At 41.7% G+C, this 20,866-nt stretch overlaps 1 protein-coding gene across 1 annotated transcript; it reads left to right on the plus strand.

Annotated features, from left to right (window-relative positions):
* Positions 1-1,414: 1,414 nt before the first annotated feature.
* Positions 1,415-2,332, plus strand: LOC120930995 (olfactory receptor 11L1-like). The gene has a single exon (XM_040342125.1). The coding sequence runs from the start codon at positions 1,505-1,507 to the stop codon at positions 2,330-2,332; it is 828 nt and encodes a 275-aa protein (XP_040198059.1). The 5' UTR covers positions 1,415-1,504.
* The last annotated feature ends 18,534 nt before the right edge of the window (positions 2,333-20,866 follow it).

Raw genomic sequence — 20,866 nt, forward strand, 5'->3', positions numbered from 1 at the left:
GATATTAAATAATGCAAACTGAGGTATGACATGTACAATAACAGATCATGTAATATTACCAGATTGGTTTACTTATAATTGCTGTAAGCTAACATAGTGAAGAATGAGTAGAACATCATGGGACACCCAAGACCCCAAAGAAAGTGTTTTTTCAGAGACAAGGGTGGATGGAACTTCAAATGTAAGTAAAAAAATACCAAAGATGTGCTAAATAATTTCTGTATGTACTGCTAAATTGTATTATATTCCAGATAAGTTACAGGGAGCTCAATTCAAAAATTGATATTGCATGCGGTATTTGGGTCACGTGACACATTTTCCCAAATATCATGCGCAATATTGTAAAAAAATGTTTTAAACACTTAAGGACCTTGCCTGTTTTTCAGACTTGGTGTTTACAAGATTAAAACAGATTTTTTGCTAGAAAATTACTTAGAACCCCCAAACATTATATATATTGTTTTCTAACACCCTAGAGAATAAAATGGCGGTCATTGCAATACTTTTTGTCACACCGTATATACGCAGTGGTCTTACAAGCACACAGTAAAGTTAGCACATTTTTTATATTGTGAAAGATAATGTTACGCCGAGTAAAATGATACCCAACATGTCACGCTTCAAAATTGCGCCCGGTCATGGAATGGCGTCAAACTTTTACCTTTAAAAATCTCCATAGGCGACGTTTAAAAAATTCTATAGGTCCTTTTTTTGCACTTTGGACACATATTAGCCCAGATTCTCAAAGGGCTTACGACGGCGCAACGCAATGTGCGCCGTCGTAAGTCCTAAACTGGGCCGTCGTATCTATGCGACTGATTCTTAGAATCAGTTACGCATAGATAACCATTAGATCCGACAGGCGTAAGGCTCTTATGCTGTCGGATCTTAAATGCAATTTTTTTTTTCGCCGCTAGGTGTCGCCTCTGTCGTTTTCCCGATCGAGTATGCAAATTAGCAAAATATGCGAATTCTCGAACGTACGACCGGCCGACGCAGTGAAGATACGACGTTTACGTACGATTTGCCACGCGTAAAGTTGCCCCTGCTATATGAGGGGCAACCAATGTTAAGTATGGCCGTCGTTCGTGCATCAAAATTTAAAAATGTACGTTGTTTGCGTAAGTCGTTCGTGAATAGGGCTGGACGCCATTTACATTAACGTAGAAACCAATGACGTCCTTGTGACGTCATTTAGCGCAATGCACGTCGGGAAATATTAGGGACGGCGCATGCGCAGTACGTTCGGCGCGGGAACACGCCTAATTTAAATGATCCACGCCCCCCTACCCGGATAATTTGAATTCCTGACACAAAGACTATTGTCTGCCGAGACTTGAAGTTTGGTCTGCTCTTTCTCCACTTATTTGTAATATTTTTTTTTTTTTTACATTTAAAATAGGGAATCAACCAAACTACATTTGCAGATTTTTTTCTCTTGGGATTTCAGAACAGTAAAGACTTACACGTTCTAATTACATTTATTCTGCTTCTGGCTTACTCTATGACAATTTTTGGGAACCTTGTGATTGTCATATTAGTGTCCTGTAGCAAAACCCTGCAATCTCCTATGTACTTCTTCCTTACACAGTTGTCCACAAATGATATACTATTGACATCATCCATTGTTCCCAACACGCTCTATGTTTCACTAAATGACGGTGGAGCAATTTCTTTTGCTGGCTGCATCACCCAGTTTTATTTCTTTGGTGCATCAGAAACCTCAGAGTGTCTTCTTCTTACGGTAATGTCTTATGATCGATATTTGGCCATCTGTAACCCACTCCGGTATTCTGTTTTAATGAATAGAGGGCTTTGTTTGAAACTTATTATTGCCTCTTGGATGTTAAGCTTCTCATTGATATTGATCGATACTGTATCATTATCTAAGTTAGAGTTCTGCAAATCAAATATTATTGACCATTTTTTTTGTGACCTGGATCCATTGATGAACATTTCTTGCTCTGATACCTATTTTCTTCAGTTAGAAGTTACTTTATTAAGCATTCCACTTGTAATTGTACCATTTATAATGATTGTGATATCATATGCTTATATTATTTTTGCCATACTGAAGATTCAGTCCAAGACCGGTAGGCAGAAAACCTTCTCCACCTGTAGTTCCCACCTGAGTGTGGTGATCATGTTCTATGGAACTCTCATTGGTATTTATGTTCTCCCAAACAGAGAACAAGCACTGAACACTGGTAAGATTATGTCATTGTCTTATACTGTGGTGATCCCTTTGCTGAACCCCATTATCTACAGCCTAAGAAACCAGGACATTAAGAAATCCTTGCAGAAAAATATTAGAAAAATTATTGCTATTTAGAAACCTGTAGGTAGATTCAGGTACGTTGGCGTAACTTTGCGGCGGCGTAGCTTAAGGAATTTAAGCTACGCCGCCGTAAGTTAGCGAGGCAAGTACATGATTCACAATGTACTTGCCTGCTAAGTTACGTCAGCGTAGCCTAAATCGGCGGGCGTAAGGGCGCCTAATTCAAATGTGTTTGAGGGGGGTGTGTTTTATGTTCATGGCGCTTGACCCTTACGTTTTTTTACGTTTTTTTTACTGTGCATGCGCCGGGCACCTACATTTCGCAGTGTGCATTGCGACTAAGTACGCCGCATGGGCCTATTGATTTTGACGTGGACGTAAACGGCGTAAATCCCGATTCACGGACGACTTACGCAAACAATGTAAAAAATGTGAATTTTGACGCGGGAACAGCGGCCATACTTGACATTACTATTCCAATAGGGCCTAGCTCTAACTTTACGCGGCCTATCTCTTATGTAAACGGCGTAAAAGTACTGCGTCGGCCGGGCGTACGTTCGTGAATTGGCGTATATCCTCATTTACATATTCTACGCCGACCGCAATGGAAGCGCCACCTAGCAGCCATCCAAAATATTGCAATCTAAGATAGGACGGCGCAAGCCGTCGTATCTTAGATATGTTTAAGCGTATCTCTGTTTGAGCATACGCTTAAACATAAGTCGGCGTAGATTCTGAGTTGGGTCGGCTTATTTACTGATAAGTCAGCCTAACTCTTACTGAATCTACCTACTGGAATTTAATTATGATCAGTTCTTTTTGATATAGGTCAGTTTAAAGCTGAAGTTCAATCTACTTTAATTTTGTCTTTCCTCCTGCCCCTTCTTATGATTGTATTTTTTTTTTTAAATAAAATCCATTCTGTTTTGATTATTTACCATATTTTTCAATTCTTCAGGAGACTACGTAAAGTGGAAGTTCAAAAATATGCAAATATGCGTTAACAATCACATATTAAATCAATTTGTAACTTTTGAAATCTATCAATATTCTGCATATGTCTGTAATATGGTTTAGTAGTGGGATGATGGTGTGGGTATCTTCTATGGCTGGGGGACCGTCCTGAATACCTGGCTACCACACAGTCAGACCGCTGTGTCAGTTGCAAGATAGGGATGGCCACACAGCCGGCGAGTGATCTACACAGTCACCAGTATTGGATGACAACAGTACAGTAGAATGTCCGCTGATGCTCATAAACAAGGCTTCAGGAAAATGGAGTCACTGCTATTTCATGTGACCTAGGGAAAATGGCGGTGCCCAATACAGTCTGTTTACGATCTCCGAGAAAATGGCGGATCGTATACTTCCGGATTACAACAGTATATTTAGGATGCCTCAGCAACCAATCAGGTTCCCCTGAGGAAGTCACAAGGTACGTGACGTAACGTCGTAGGGAAATTGAGGCTACCGTAGATCGGAAGGAGCGAAGGGAACAGTAAAACAGTGCACTACACGCTGCATTTAACCCTAACAAGCTTGTGTGCAACATTACATTTTAATTGAAAATACTACACTATTGGAGCTTCCTCTCCTCCTTGCTAATCCCTGGGCATGGGCTGGAGTTCCCCCCCCCCCTCCCCCTGCTGTTCTTTTTAGAATAGCGATACCGTAAGGGATAGAGGAGAAAAGTAGTGACAGTATCACAGCAATCCTAGCATTGGATAGCAGAGAAGACTGGGGAGAAGTTGATGTGCCTGTTACCATATGTCTGGGAGGTGAGAGTTCTGGGAGACTGGTGGAGGATACACATCATGGTTCAATACTTCAATTAAGGATACTCATCAAGACTACCGATATATTGGAAGATTGACCCCCTTGTGTTCCCATTACTCATTACATGGGACGTTATAGAACTTTATTCTCACTTATTCATTTATTTCATTGTAATATTGAACCATTTTTCACACTTAGCACTTTTTAAGTGTATTTTTGTACTTTTTGCCACTTTGCACTTTTTGCTCATTGACACTATTTTATTGATCATATATTGATGCTATAAACAAATAGTGAAAACAGGAACAATATGTGCGCCCTTCTACCTTCTTCCACCCCACTGCGCCAATCAATATACAAACCCCAAAAAGCTTAAAAAATAGGTAATATGTAACAAAATTCAGAATAAACAAAATAGTAGCGCTATGTGCAAAAAAATATTTTGAACAATTCTAAATAAATGTGAAAATAAATCTGTGACAAAATATACATGTGTTTAAACTATAATAAATAATGTAAGGAGTGAAAAAATGTGTGTGTGTGTATATATATATATATATATATATATATATATATATATATATATATATATATATATATATATATATATATATATATATATATATATATATATATATATATATATATAAAAGAAAACATAATGTGATAAAGTGTTCCAAAAAAAGTCCATACAGTGAAAAATAATTTTAACAAGACAAATTCATAAGTAGTTAAACTCCAAGTGAATACGTTTAAAGTGTCCAAAGAAAAAGTCTTCTTAAAAAATCTTGATTGTAACCTTTCACCACACCATAGTGCTCAGTGACTCCACAGCCACAGGAATTGCGCTTACCAATAAGATATGCCTTGCACTCGCATGCTTGGCACAAAAGCTAAATAAATCTCCACACGAGATAATCAATTCCACCAGTGTTCTCACAAATCGAACGTTGCTCCACATGAAAAATAAAAAGTGACTCCAATAGTGAAGTATATCAAACTCATTTATTTAAAACCAGTAAAAAAGGCTTCACACGTTGGACTCACATTTAGCAAAGCAAATAAAGGCACTTCAACCGTGAAATCGGTAACGGGTTCCAAACCACAGGTAATTAACTTGTTGTATTATGGTCTCGGCGGACCTAAGTTAAACCGTCAGTCTCACCCCCTGCTCCGTTTGTTCCACTCGTCACTTCAAAGGCACTATAACACGTGTGACAGGAAGTCAGGTAAATCTGTGGGTGTTGTCATAGACGGGAGATACATTTCTGCCTTGTTTAGACAATACACCAATTATTATCAGGTGTCGGCTGCAGAAGTAGCCAGAACGATTTAACCTCCCTGGCGGTATGATTCTGTCTGGAATTACGTACCAAAAGCGGTACATTTATTTTGCAAGGAAATTGGCGTTTTATACTGTAGGCCTGTAATTTTTAGAAATAACTCACTTAAATCTGACCAAGCAAGAGTCTTGTAGGCATCCCAGGTATGATTTTTTTTTTAAAACAAAATTATAAATTATAATATAATAAATAATTATAAATAATTATAACAAATAATAATATAATTATAATAAAAATTATTCAATAATGTAATCAACTCAAAATCACTGAAATTTGCAGTTGCAGAATTGTCGCTGTCATTATTTTATTTTTTTTATGACGAATTTCCCCGCAAATCGCTATCGCACATTTCTGCAAGTGATTATAATTTATTATCACTGTTTTCTAGCTGATCTAAAACCATTTTTGACATAAAGGGACACTTTTGGACAATCTACAGTTTTTAGGCAGAAATGACATTTTTTATTATATAAAAGTACATGCAGGACACTGGGCAGACCACTAGGGACAAAGGGGGGGGGTGTATTTTTTACATACAGTACTGTAATCTATAAGATTACAGTATACTGTATGTAATGTGTTTGTTTACTTTTTTGAATTTGGCGCCGTTCTCCGTCCCCGTGCGTCGTAACGTCGCAGGGAACGGAGATCGGCGTCACACGGGGACTGTGAATCGAGCGAGGAGGTCCCGCTCGCTCACACAGCGGGTGGCATCGCTGGATCCAGGGACAAGGTGAGTAAACCAAGCCTGTGGATCCAGCGAAAGGTAAGCCCGTCCAGCCCGAGCGTGACTCGGGTTTGCCGATCCTAACATGTAAAACCAACCCCGAGTCACGCTCGTGTTTACCGTCAGGGGGGTTAAGGGCGTTGGAAAACTTCAGCTGTTCAGAATGAGGCAATTAAGGCCTCTATAAGTAATCCAGAGGATTGCTACTGATTGCTGCATCCTGAGGCTTTTTGAGTGAAGGAGAGCAGTGAACAGAAATACTTCTGAAAAGGTGAGGTGCTGTTGATTTTTCTGTGTGATAAAAATCAAAAAGACTACTTGTTTTTCTGCTGTACGACCAGCAGTGTCTGCTCAGCAGTAGGCTGTGCCAGACTCCATAGATAGGTTCCTGTGTGGTGAAGGTAGATGCCCCAAGTGGCCAGGGTTTATTTTATGTTTGATTTTGTTTATGCTGTTTGGATGCTTGCACTTGTTTCCAGCAAGATGGAAGAATAAACCAAATTCTTTGGCTGTTTCTCTATCGTTCTGTGTGTAGAGAACCCATCCAGGGGGTTACACACCCCGCTACCTAGCTAACCCCTTACACATGGTGGAGTGCAGTTAAAGTAAACCCAAAATGGAGGAGATACTGAAACAGCTGGCTATAGCAAATGCAAATCAACAGCAAACTAATGCAGGTTTGCAGCGGAGCCTTGCAGCTCAACAACAGGCTCACACAGCTCAACAACAGGCTCACCAAGAGAGCATGGCAGCTTAACAACAGGTTTACCAAGAGAGCCTTGCAGCTCACCGAGCAAGCATTGCAGGCTTGGAACAGAGACACCAGCAGCAAATAGAGGCCATCGTGAAACAGCTTCAAAGACAGCAGACCGAGGCTGGGAGTCAGGCCAGTAACATACCGACTTTTCGGGTAAGACATGTATTGCCAAAGATGACTGCAGATGAGGACCCTGAGATGTTTCTGACCATGTTTGAGAGAGCAGCGGAAAGAGAGAGTTGGCCTATAGAACAGTGGGCTGGACTAGTGGCCCCCCTATTATCTGGAGAAGCCCAAAAGGCATATTTTGATTTGGAGCTGGCAGACGTGAAAAACTATGATCGGTTAAAAGAGGAAATATTGGCACGTTTTGGTGTAACCCTGGATGTCCGTGCTCAGCAGGTCCACAATTGGAGTTATCAGCTGAGGAAGCCACCTTGGTCACAGATGCATGACCTCATCCATTTGGCTAAGAAATGGTTGCAGCCAGAAACTCTGTCCAGACCAAAAATTTTGGAGCGAGTAGTCATGGACAAATTTCTTAGGTCTCTTCCCAACACCCTGCAGAAATGGGTGAAACATGGTGGTCCGGAAACCGCCGACAAACTTGTAGACCTGGTCGAAAGGTACCTAACAGCAGAGAATTTGTCCTCTTCCACCAGAGACGCACAGACTTTTCACCCCAAGACCAGACCCTCCCCACCTATAGGTAAGACTGCATCAAGGGATGGGGGTTGAGAGAGGGACCAAGGAGCAACTAGAGCAGGGGTGGGCAATTATTTTTTCGATGGGGCCACATGAGAAACTAAAAATATTTTGGAGGGCCGGGCCAAAAGGCTAAACTCAATACTGCATAAAATCAATTGTATTTCTTTATAAAAAGCAGTAAATATCATTGTTGGGACAACTGGTACGAGTACTTGTTATAGTTAAACAATGAAAAAGTGAGGTTGCCTTACAAGAAAAAAAAATTAATTTATTAAACAAAATTTCCCAAAACAATGAACATATTTCACTATTTGTGACTCATATTAGTGAAAATTTCCAGAGAGGATCAGAGACTGCGCACATGATACCAGAGAGGATCAGAGACTGCAGACATGATATTAGAGAGGATCAGAGACTGCAGACATTGTCCCCATAAAGTCCTGCCAAACGACAATGTATGCCGTGTCATAAATTATGGTTTATGTATGTCTTATTGTCTTAGTGATTGATTCACATCACAACTTCATTGATAGCTTTTTTTTTGTATGATTTTTAGTTTTGCTCATTGCTGCCACACACGTGCAATGCATGGCTGCATGTGTGTGGCAGTGATGAGCAAAAGCAAAAATCATACAAAAAATAAGGGTATCAATTTCAAATCAATGAAGTTGTGATGTTAATCACTAAGACATACATAAACCAGTGTGCCATCAATTGCTGCCAGTGTGCCATCAATTGCTGCCAGTGTGCCATCAATTGCTGCCAGTGTGCCACCAGTGTGCCATCAATTGCTGCCAGTGTGCCATCAATTGCTGCCAGTGTGCCACCAGTGTGACATCAATTGCTGCCAGTGTGCCATCAATTACTGCCAGTGTGCCATCAATTGCTGCCAGTGTGCCACCAGTGTGCCATCAATTGGTGCCAGTGTGCCATCAATTGGTGCCAGTGTGCCATCAATTGCTGCCAGTGTGCCATCAATTGCTGTCAGTGTGCCATCAATTGCTGCCAGTGTGCCATCAATTGCTGCCAGCATCCCCACAAGCAAGTACCTGATGATGATGATGATGATGAAATCTCTGTCCTGTCAGTGTTTTGCTGCCTGCAGTCCTCGGCCGTCTCGGGTCTCCTACAGCAGCCTGTGCAGTGTGCACAGTGTGAGGTGAGTCGGGACCGGGTCATTACTTGGCGGGAATTGGGGGACTTTTTTGAATTCGGGGACACTCACTCCACGTGGTGATGGGCGGCTGGGAATTCCGTCAGCGGGGGGCGGGAAAGGAAGCGTGGCCAGCTCCAATGGCTTCTTCGGCTGAATCAGCGGGGGGCGGGAAAGGAGGCGCGGCTAACACCCACGGGTTTCTTCGGCTGCACCAGCGGGGGGGCGGGAAAGAGGTGCGGCTAACACCCGCAATTCTTTCGGCTGCAAATTCAGACTTCAAATTCAGATTTCTAGCGATCCGCCCGGGGGCCGGATTAAAAGGTCCGCCGGGCCGTATACGGCCCGCGGGCCGTAGTTTGCCCACCTCTGAACTAGAGGAATAATCGGGACTACTGCTAATGTTTGGCGAGAGCGGCCTAGAAGACCCATCCCACAGGAGAGGACCAGAAGATTGATTTGTTACCGTTGCCGGGAAGAGGGACATGTAGCAGCGGTTTGCCCAGCGGGTGATGAACCCATGCAGTGTGACTTTCTGACAGAGAGACGACAGTCCCTTTTTGCAACCACATGCACTGCAGAAAAGGGAAATGAGAAAACTTTATATAGAATGTGCTTAGATAGTAAAGATGTTGTGGTATTGTTGGATTCAGGTAGCCTGGTCACCTTAGTGAAAAGTGATCTAGTGGTGGGAAAAACCTTACATCCTAGGAAAATGGCTGTAGTTTGTGTACATGGGGACACTCGAGAATATCCGGTGACTACGGTTTCCTTTAAAACCTCCCTCGGTAACTTGTGTCACCAGGTGGGTTTAGTTCCCAAACTGCCACATGACGCCATTGTGGGAAGGGATTTCCCAAAATTCTGGGAACTCTGGGACTGCCCAGATTCCCCAGTAGGTGGTTCTTCTGAGTCTGAACCATCTACTCCAGAAACCTCTAACTGTGAGGATTCTCCTGAGTTTCCATTCTCAGTCTTAGCAGGGGAGACACCAGTCCCTAGGGAGGAGCCTTCTACCTCAGAAGAGGAACAGCGACCGATAGGGTTTGATGACCTCGAGGTGCACAGAGAAAATGTTGTCACTGAGCAATTTAGGGACCCCATTTTGCTAAGAGCCCGGGAGAATGTAGTGAAGATAGATGGGGAATTAGTTAACCCTGACAAGAGGGTTGCCCTCCCTTACTTCATTATTGAAAGGGACCTGTTATATTGAGTGTCACAGAGGGTAGAGGACACCATTGAGCAACTGGTAGTGCCTAAACCGTACCGCAAGATGGTTTTGGAACTGGCCCATGGGCACATTCTTGGGGGACATTTTTTTAGCAGAAAAAACCCTTGAGAAGATCACCCAGAGGTTTTATTGGCCTGGGATCACTAAGGAAGTGGAATTGTACTCCTCTTATCGAGGTCCCTTTTGAGAGGATCACCATGGACTTGGTTGGCCCCTTACTGAAGTCCACTAGAGGGCACCAGCACATCTTGGTAATAATGGACTATGCCACCCGTTACCCAGAAGCGATTCCTCTCTGAAACACCTCTGCAAAAACCATTGCCAAAGAGTTATTTCAGGTTTTCAGCCGTGTGGGTCTTCCTAAGGAAGTCCTAACTGACCAGGGCACCCCGTTTATGTCTAGGGTGACCAAAGAACTTTGTAAACTCCTGAAAGTAACCCAATTACGTACATCAGTATATCACCCTCAAACAGACAGGTTAGTGGAAAGGTTTAATAAAACCTTAAAACAAATGTTGAAGAAGGTGGTGAATAAAGACGGAAAGAATTGGGATTATCTGCTTCCTTACCTGATGTTTGCCATAAGAGAGGTTCCCCAATCATCCACAGGGTTCTCTCCATTTAAGCTACTGTATGAGAGGCACCCCCGGGGCCTACTGGACATTGCCAGGGAAACATGGGAGAGTGAGAGTTCCCCTCATCGAAGTGTGATTGAACATGTGGCCCAAATACAAGATAGAATTGCCCAAGTGATGCCGATTGTGAAGGTACATTTAGCCCAAGCCCAATTGGCTCAACAAAGGATTTACGATCGTGGGGCCCAGGTCCGTTCCTTTGCACCTGGTGATAGGGTGTTGGTGCTGGTCCCCACGGTCAAAAGTAAATTCCTAGCCAAATGGCAGGGTCCCTATGAAGTGTTGGAGAAAATGGGGGTGGTGAATTAAAAAATTAGCCAACCGGGAAGACGAAAACCTGAGCAGCTCTATCACGTGAACTTGCTGAAACCCTGGAAGGATAGAGAGTCCTTGGTCATTAAGACTACCCGATTTTCTGCTAAATTTAACCTGGCTGTCCTTGAAGTTGGAATAGCGGAGACTCTATCCAAAACTCAGCAACAGGAGGTTAAAGAATTTGTGCTCCATAATAAGGAGAAGTTTTCAGACCTGCCAGGTTGGGTCTCCGGAGTTGAACATGACATTATCACCACACCAGGGGATAAGGTCAAGTTGAAGCCTTATAGAATTCCAAAAGCCTGGCGAGAGGCAATTCGCCAGGAAGTAAAAAAAATGCTTGAGCTGGGGGTGATAGAAGAGTCAAATAGTGATTGGTCCAGTCCCATTGTCTTAGTGCCCAAACCAGATGGAAGTTGGCGGTTTTGTAATGACTTTCGCCGCCTGAATTAAATCACTAAGTTTGACACCTATCCTATGCCCTGCATAGATGAACTGATTGATCACCTAGGCACTGCCCGATACATGACGACGTTAGACCTGACCTAGGGTTATTGGCAAATTCCTCTCTCAGAGTCGGCCAGGGAAAAAAAAACATTTGTAACTCCAGACGGATCTTTCCAATATCGGAGGATGCCTTTTGGGTTACAGAATGCTCCCGCCACATTTCAACGCACCATGGATAAGACCCTTCGGCCTCATCGAGCCTATGCTGCTGCATACCTCGATGACGTTGTCATCCACAGTGAGGATTGGGACTCACACTTACCAAAAGTTCAGACTGTGTTGGATTCCATCTGGAAAGCCGGGTTTACAGCCAATCCAAAAAAAATGTACCCCTGGGCTAGAAGAGGCAAAGTATCTGGGGTATACCATTGGAAGAGGTCTAATCAAGCCCCAAATAAACAAAGTTGAGGCTATTCAGGATTGGCCACGTCCCACCAACAAGAAACAGGTTTGTGCATTTTTGGAGATTGCGGGCTATTATCGCTGCTTTATCCCCCATTTTGCCTCACAGGCTGCTCCCCTGACCAATTTGACCAAAGGGAAGGAGTCTGTCATGACCAAATGGACTCCCAAAGCAGAAACAGCTTTTCAGGCATTAAGAAAGGCCTTATGTAGTCAGCCAGTTTTAAATTCACCTGATTTTTCACAGGACTTCGTGGTTCAGACAGATGCATCAAATGTGGGGTTAGGAGCTGTACTGTCCCAAATTATCAAGGGGGAGGAACACCCTGTTATGTACCTCAGCCGAAAGTTGAAGGCCCATGAGGAGAATTATGCCACCATTGAGAAAGAATGTTTGGCGGTGAAATGGGCGTTGGATTCTCTCCGGTACTACCTCGTGGGTAGACAGTTTGAACTGGTGACGGATCATGCCCCATTGAAGTGGATGGCACAGAACAAAGAGACCAATAGGAGAATAAATAGATGATTCCTGGCCCTCCAGGAATTTAGTTTTGTGGTAACGCATCGCCCCGGTGCTAAAATGGGGAATGTAGATGGGTTGTCCCGAGTGCATGTCTGCCTGGCAACCTGTGTCCCAACCCTAGGGTTGAAACAAGAGGGGGGGTATGTGACAGGAAGTCAGGTAAATCTATGGGTGTTGTCACAGACGGGAGATACATTTCTGCCTTGTTTAGACAATACACCAATTATTATCAGGTGTCGGCTGCAGAAGTAGCCATAAAGATTAAAGGGCGTTGGAAAACTTCAGCTGTTCAGAATGAGGCAATTAAGGCCTCTATAAGTAATCCAGAGGATTACTACTGATTGCTGCATCCTGAGGCTTTTTGAGTGAAGGAGAGCAGTGAACAGAAATACTTCTGAAGAGGTGAAGTGCTGTTGATTTTTCTGTGTGATAAAAATCAAAAAGACTACTTGTTTTTCTGCTGTATGACCAGCAGTGTCTGCTCAGCAGTAGGCTGTGTCAGACTCCATAGATAGGTTCCTGTGTGGTGAAGGTAGACGCCCCAAGTGGCCAGGGTTTATTTTATGTTTGATTTTGTTCATGCTGTTTAGATGCTTGCACTTGTTTCCAGCAAGATGGAAGAATAAACCAAATTCTTTGTTTTCAACCGTCTTCGGCTGTTTCTCTGTATCGTTCCATGTGTAGTGAACCCATCCAGGGGGTTACACACCCCGCTACCGAGCTAACCCCTTACACACGGGATGGTCGGTACTTGGACATTTTCCTGGTATGCCGTGTAACTTCCCCTAGACCAGTTTCGTCGCTCAGGACTTCTTCAAATAGAAGAAGTCCTGAGCGACGAAACTGGTCTAGGGGAAGTTACACGGCATACCAGGAATAGAAAAAGTCCTGAGCGACGAAACTGGTCTAGGGGAAGTTACACAGCATACCAGGAAAACATCCAAGTACCGACCACCGCATGTTATAGTGCTTTTGAAGTGACGAGTGGAACGAACGGAGCAGGGGGTGAGATTTTGTATAATATTTATTTAGCGTAAGATCACTTTTAAGAAATATTCATGCATTGTTTGTGTTACATATCAAATGTGTACTTAATATTCAGGTGACTATAAAATGGTAATTATTTATTTTCATTCTTTAATCATACTACACTATCATGCAAGTCTCCTACTTAGCACAATGGCTTTGTGGTCTCCACAGCACTCACAGTATGAGTTCAAATCCCTGCCAACCTACCATCCACCAGCTGTGTTTATTTTTTCAGTGCACAAGCAAATTAAAATAAACTAACAAAGAAATGTAAACTGGCTGTTAACTAGAGTGTGATGTTTGGAACTCCACACCACAATATTATTGAAAATGTACATGCCATTGCATGCATTTGAAGAGTTAATATAATAGAATCAGCCAAATTAAAGTGCATTGGCTAATTGGCATTCACCTATTTTCAGCATATGCTGCTTTTGGCTAATAGTCATTTGCCTTTTTTCCTCAATCCAACTTTCGCAAATGTCCGCGAACCGCAAGTTTGCGACGTGCCCCATTGACTTTAATGACAGGCGAATAATAAAAACCTAAAACAAACAATAAAATCAAGCGCTCTCCAGATTAAATGTAAAAGATAAGAAATATATATATATATATATATATATATATATATATATATATATATATATATATATATATATATATATATATAGGCAAGTTGTAAGGAGGCAGTGAACTGGATATTAGGACAAGGTGGGGAAAAAAAGATAAATGGCAACTGTCTTTTATAAAAATTATTATATGGGAATTTTAAACCATATAAAAAATGTAAAAGAAGGTGATATGAAAAAGTTCAGTCCATAGGATCAAGTTCATATAATGTATACTATAGATACTCTTGCTGAGGAGGCTGCCAGCTGTCGAGAAGAAGCAATTTCTGAAACAAACAAAAGAACAAAAAGCGGCGCCCTCTAAGCGTAGTATATTTTACTTTGATGTAAATCTTCAATTTTACATTTTACCATAACAACATATTCTTTTCTCATTTTTTAGATTTGTCTCTTATTCCATAGAGCATGCTTAGTCCCCATTTTGGCGTTTTTCGCATAAAATATCCTTACGCTTTATTTATAAGCAAGTTTCCGTGTTAACCATGGATGTGTGTGTGTATCATGCGCGTATATATGTGCGCGCGCATATATATGAGCATGTGTCTGTGTATATACACCTGCTCCTTGACCTAGTTTTTACCATCCAGCATACACAGCATACATACCGTATGCCCAGGTGTCTTTCAAGAATTGTAAAATAACCTATATGAATTCTCTCCACACCATCTATTAGTGTGTATCCACTTTGTTTACTTTCACTCCTTCCAATTTTAAACCTTTTTAAACAGTTTTTTAAAACAATTTTTTAAAAGATCGAATCTGTTGTTTTTTTTTAAAAATGATTCGTTTTAGGTTCAAATAGGTATCAATGATTATAACAAATAATATATTACAACGTTTTTTATATACATCCCCCTTTTAATTTATATCCTCTTTTTATATATATACAGGTATGTGCATATAGATATATACTATTTCTTATATACTACTACCATTTACATAGTGTGGTAATATTCCTTGTTATTCCCCATAGTAGTGAGTCATTTGTTATTATACCCTCAGTTTGTAAAGATATCACTGTTTTGTCATATACCGATTGCTTTTGTTGTACCTCCGTATAGAGCTGACCTTCCTTTTTTGTGTGTCAACCAATCAGCCCCGTTTGAGCTGTATTTCTGTCCCTCATCCAAGATGGCCCCCATAGAGCCTGAAGAAGAGGCACGCATGCCTCAAACGCGTGTGACGCCCCGCCGCTTGCGCTCCACGACTGCGTTCCATCACGCCGGTTCACGGCGTCTCTGTACTCCCCAGCTCCACCAGCGTTGGTCAACCACCTAGGGATCCCCTACAGACGCTGCACCGTGCAAGAGCTGTTGGACCATCCACCGTGTCTCTCTCCCCCCAAGTGAGGTCTGAGCCATTGTTGATCGAGTGATCTCCACATCAGCGGAGTCCCTGTATCCCGGAAGTCAGCCACGGATGACACTTTATTATCGATTTGCCTGTACCCCCCGCAGTCTTGTGAGTACCCCCTCATAAGAATTTATGTTGATTTTGTATATCTATTAAACGTTATACTACGCTTAGAGGGCGCCACTTTTTGTTCTTTTGAATAATAAAAACCTGCAGGTCATATTTGCAGCCACAAAATACTTACTAGCTGTGAACAAATAGTTCCACAACATGGACACTGACCTACTAGAAGTATTAAGTGAAAAAACAGATACATAAGTAAGCCCCAAAAATTAGCCGACAGCAAACAACTTTGTATTCTGTGGCTGGAGGTATATTAAGCTATTCAGAAGTAAGTGTCGGCCATTACAGGCCCCGAAAATTAGCCCACTGGCGTTCACCGGACAGCAAACAACTTTGTATTCTGTGGCTGGTGGTACATTAGGCATTCAACAAATACAGGAGTAAGTGTCGGCCATTACTGGCCCCAAAAATGTTCCCACTGCCACAGGCGTTCACCGGACAGCAAACAACTTTGTATTCTGTGGCTGTTGGTACATTAGGAATTCACCGGATACAGAAGTAAGTGTCGGCCATTACAGGCCTCAAAAATTAGCACACGGCCACAGATGTTCATCTGACAGAAAACAACTTTGTATTCTGTGGCTGGTGGTATTTTTATTTTTTTTTTCACGTCAGACTCTGCTCACGTATGACCGTGGGACAAGCTCACGGTTCGACCGCCCTTAGCGTCTCTCTTGTGGCTTCGCATCATCCGTGGAGTTTAATTTTTTTTTTTTTCTTTATGTTAATTATATGTTTAGATTCCTTTTCTATTATACGGTTACAGATTTGATGTTTTTGAGCCATTCATTATTCTTTTACCGATTCATAGGTCTGACTACGTTACTTACTATTATAACATAACTAACCCCTTTTTTTTTTTTTTTTTCCCTTCCCCCCCCCCTCCCTGGATCTGTGTGTCATGCAATCTTCTATTTGGTTTCTCACCTATCTACTTCTGTCATTCCCCGGACAAACTTTTCTGTAGATTTAAACACTTTCCATTTTTCCCAAACCGCCCTGTATTTGTCCTCTTCTCCTGTCTCTCTACAGGCGAGATACTCCATCTCTTCTATATATTCCATCCTTTCTATCCACTCTTTAATTGATGGCCTCTTTGGCAGTAACCAATTTTTTGGGATCAGAGCCTTTGCTGCGTTTAGCAACACTGGGACCAGAGTTGTTCCATATTGTTTTTTTTTTTTTTCAGTTCCGTGAAACAGACAGGTCAGAGGGCTACAGGGAATCCTCTCCCCTGTTATTTCTACCGTATATTCCACGATTTCTTTCCAGTATTCCTGTATTCTCGGGCAGTCCCACCATATATGCATAGTTGTTCCTTTTTGTTTACAGTCTCTCCAACATAACTCTGAGTTATGCGGGTGAATCTTACTCATTCTTGATGGAGTCAAGTGCCATCGAACCATGCATTTGTAGTTTGCTTCTATGGTGGTGATATCCGAAGCATAGTTGTATACTGCTCCTATCGTTTGTATTTTATCAATCTTTTTGCCCAAGTCGTTTTCCCACTTTTCTAAGAAGGGAAGTGTATCCTGGGTCTCGAGCTCCGTTAGTATCCCGTATGCTTTTGATATACCATGTTTCAGGGGCTTGTCCATATTGCATATTTTTTCAATTGGGTGTAATGTCTTGTCTTCCCTAATCGGTTGTGCTAGTGTGCTCACAAAGTGTTTTAGCTGCAAATACTCCCATTCACTCATCCTTTGTTCCCCTTCTCCTATCTTTATATCTTGTCTTAATTAAATTTTTCCCCGTGTGACAATGTCTTTTAATTTTTTCTCCCCCAATAACTTTCCAAAACGTGTTCCATTACCTGGTGGAAAAAAATTTGTGCCTACTAATGGGATTAATGGGGAATTATACTCCCATTTTTCCCGTCTAAATAGTATATCCCACACTCTAAATACGTTCCTTGTTATACTATGTGTATTTGTGCCCAATTCCCTCATTCTTGGTGGTATCCATACATTTCTATTTAATTGTGTGCTACTTAATTTTTCTTCCATTTGTACCCATTTTTTTTTTGTGTGTATATTTGACCATTCTATCAACCTAGCTAAATTAACGGCGAAATAATATCTTTTTATGTCAGGGAGCCCCAACCCCCCTCCTTTTTTTTTCATGCTCAACAATGAATAGCTTAGTCTAGCCTTTTTACCTGCCCATATGTATTTCAAAATTACTGTTTTGATTACTTTAAAGAAACTTTGTGGTATTTTAATTGGGAGCATTTGAAGTTTGTATGTAATCTTCGGTAATATCATCATTTTAAACGCATTGATCTTACCTATCCAAGAAATACGTTTTTTTGCTAGATTTTTCAGATCTTGATTAATGTCGTTAATTAAGGGGACAAAATTAACCGAGTAAAGTTTTTCAAGTGTTGATGTAATTTTTATTCCTAAATACGTTATAGCTTCTTTTTCCCATGTAAATGGAAAATCTTTCTGTAGTTCTTCTGCTTCTTTTTTATCTATCCCCAAATTCAAAATTACTGTTTTAATCGAGTTTATTTTAAAATTTGAGAGTTCACCGTATCTTTTTATTTCCTTTATGATATTAGGGAGGGAAACCCTAGGTTTGGTCAGATATAGGAGTATGTCGTCTGCGTACGCCGCCACCTTATGTTCTTCATCTCCCACTCTCACCCCCCCTATATCCGGGTTTTCCCGGATTTTTGCTAACAAAGGTTCCAGCGCTATTACATATAGGAGAGGTGAGAGCGGGCACCCCTGTCTGGTTCCATTTTTCATTTTGAATACAGACGACATACTCCCATTGACCTTCACCCTTGCCGTCGGGTGACTATATAAATTCTTTACCCATTTCATAAACCTTGGTCCCAGGCCTATGTTCTGTAGAGTTTCCATCATAAACCCCCAGTCGACTCTGTCGAATGCTTTTTCAGCATCTAACGACATGAGTACGACTGGGGGTTTCTTTTTTGGATCGTGTTGTAACACCAACAGGGTCCTTATGCTATTATCTCTCCCTTCTCTGCCTATTACAAAGCCTGCCTGATCTGCGTTTATTAATTGCGGCATTAAACCCTTTATCCTAGTTGCTAATATTTTCGCATATACCTTCAGGTCTGCATTTAGCAATGCTATTGGCCGATAGTTGGAGCACAGAGTTCCATCTTTTCCTGTTTTGGGGATAATAGAAATATTTGCCAATAGGGATTCTTTTCTCATTTCCTCTTCCTCTCCTATTTTATTAAAATAGTTACACATCTCTGGGACCAGGAGTTCTTTAAATTTTTTGTAATATTTAATCGGCAGGCCATCAGGGCCTGGACTCTTACCACTCGGTGTTTCCTGGAAAGCTCTGTATATCTCATCTTGAGTTATTGGAGCCTCTAGTGATTCAATATCCTTTTGAGGAATTTTAGGTAATTTCACTTCTTTTAGGTATTCCCTAATTTTCGTTTTTCTAGTTTTTTCCTGCTCTTGTGATTCGTTGAGCCTTATTGAATATAATGAGCTGTAATAAGTCCGAAAAGATTCCGCAATTTCAGACGTCTTATATTTCACTAGGCCGTCTTGATTTTTTATTTTTTCTATGTAGTTTTTTTTTTTTTTTTTCCTGGATATTTTAGCTAAATATTTCCCTGGTTTATTCCCCCATTTATACCTCTCTTTTCTAACGTTTTTGAATATATCCCTTGTTTCAACCTTCATCAAGTCTCTGAGCTGGGCCCTCTTTATAACAATTTCTTGATATATTTCACTTTCTCCTCGCTCTTTATGCGTTTGCTCCAGTTTAAATAGCTCATTTGTTAAATTTTCCATATTTAATTTTCTTATCTTTTTTTTCCCTGCTCCTATCGAAATTAGTTTCCCTCTGATGTATGCCTTGTGGGCCTCCCAAACCGTGGCTACGCTTACTTCAGGTGTGTTATTGAGAGTAAAATATTGATCCCAGTCAGTTCTCACTATGTTATCTACCTCGCTGTCCTCTATAAGTTCTTCATTTAAATTCCATGATCCTTTTCTTTGCTCTATCTCTTTAAATCTAATTGTCAGTATTACCGGGGCATGGTCTGAGATTGTAGTTACTCCTATTGATATTTTAACTACCTCTTCTAGTAGCTCATGGTCTACCAATAGATAGTCCAGTCTTGAATATGTTCCATGCACAGAGGAGTAATAAGTATAGTCCCTTTTATTTGGATATGCAATTCTCCAAGGATCTATTAAACAGCAGCTGTGCATTTTTTTTCCTAGTATTCTTAGCTGTTTAATATTACGCCTCTGTGCCCCGGACGTACTATCCAGTTGGTAGTCCATTGAAAGGTTGAGGTCTCCTGCTAATATTACATGTCCACATTTAAAATCCATTAAAGCATTCAAAATCCCCCTCAGGTATTTGTGTGGTTGGCTGTTTGGGCAGTATATGTTTGCTAACGTGTATCTTTTTCCTTGGAGTACTCCTTTTAAAAACAAATAACGGCCTTCCGGGTCTACCTTCCTATCTTCTACCGTGAAAGCGATGTTCTTCCCTATTCCTATGGCGACCCCCCTAGCTCTCTTCTTTGGGGAGTCCCCATAGTACCAGGTGGGAACTGCCCGAGAATACAGTCTAACACCAGAATCCAATGTTATATGGGTCTCTTGTAAAAAAACTATTTCAGCTGAATACCTTTCAACCTCTCTTAATATCATATGCCTTTTTTCCGGGCAATTGAGGCCTCTTACATTATATGTTAAGCAATTTATGTTTGTCATTTCTTTCTTTTTTTTTTTTTCCTTCTATCTTTCTCCAATGCTTTTGTTTTTTCCTGTTGCATGACACACAGATCTACATCCCCTTTCCTAGTCCTCCCCTCCCTTCTCCCACCCGAACCCCCTCTCCCTCCCCTCCCTCCCCTCCTCCCTTCCTCCTCTCCCCGCCACTCCTGCCTTGCCCCTGTGATCTTTGTATGGGGCTTTCTCATCCCCTCCCTCTCCCCCCCTTCCTTCTGATCGATCCTTGACCCTTCGGTCATTTGGAGCTTTTCCTGTTTGGCGCTCTGGGCGCTCTTTTGCTCCTCCAGCTAAGGTGGAAATCTATTTGGCCCGGTCTCCTATCCCCCAAAGATGGGAACTCTGGGGAAGGAATACTCTCCAGGGCCCCCCCTCACCCGCCCCGCTCCCGTTGTTTACTATCTTTAAATCTCCCTATCCCCCCCTCCCGCCGTCCCCCCCTCCCCCCCTCCTCCATCGCTTCAGCATTATTAATCTCTCTTTGGTATTGGGATATCTAAACGCTGACAAAATTCTGGAACTTCCTCTAGGAACCTCAATCTTGCAGAGATACCATTTTTCCTGCCAATTAGGCAGGCTGGGAATCCCCAATTGTATTGTATATCATGTTCCTGCAAGATTCCCAACAGGGG

Source organism: Rana temporaria, chromosome 3 (assembly GCF_905171775.1).
Source record: "Rana temporaria chromosome 3, aRanTem1.1, whole genome shotgun sequence".
NCBI classification, from domain to species: Eukaryota; Metazoa; Chordata; class Amphibia; order Anura; family Ranidae; genus Rana; species Rana temporaria.

Excerpts from the sequence above, each read along its gene's own strand:
- LOC120930995 (XM_040342125.1), top strand. The coding sequence starts at position 1,505 with ATGACAATTTTTGGGAACCTTGTGATTGTCATATTAGTGTCCTGTAGC.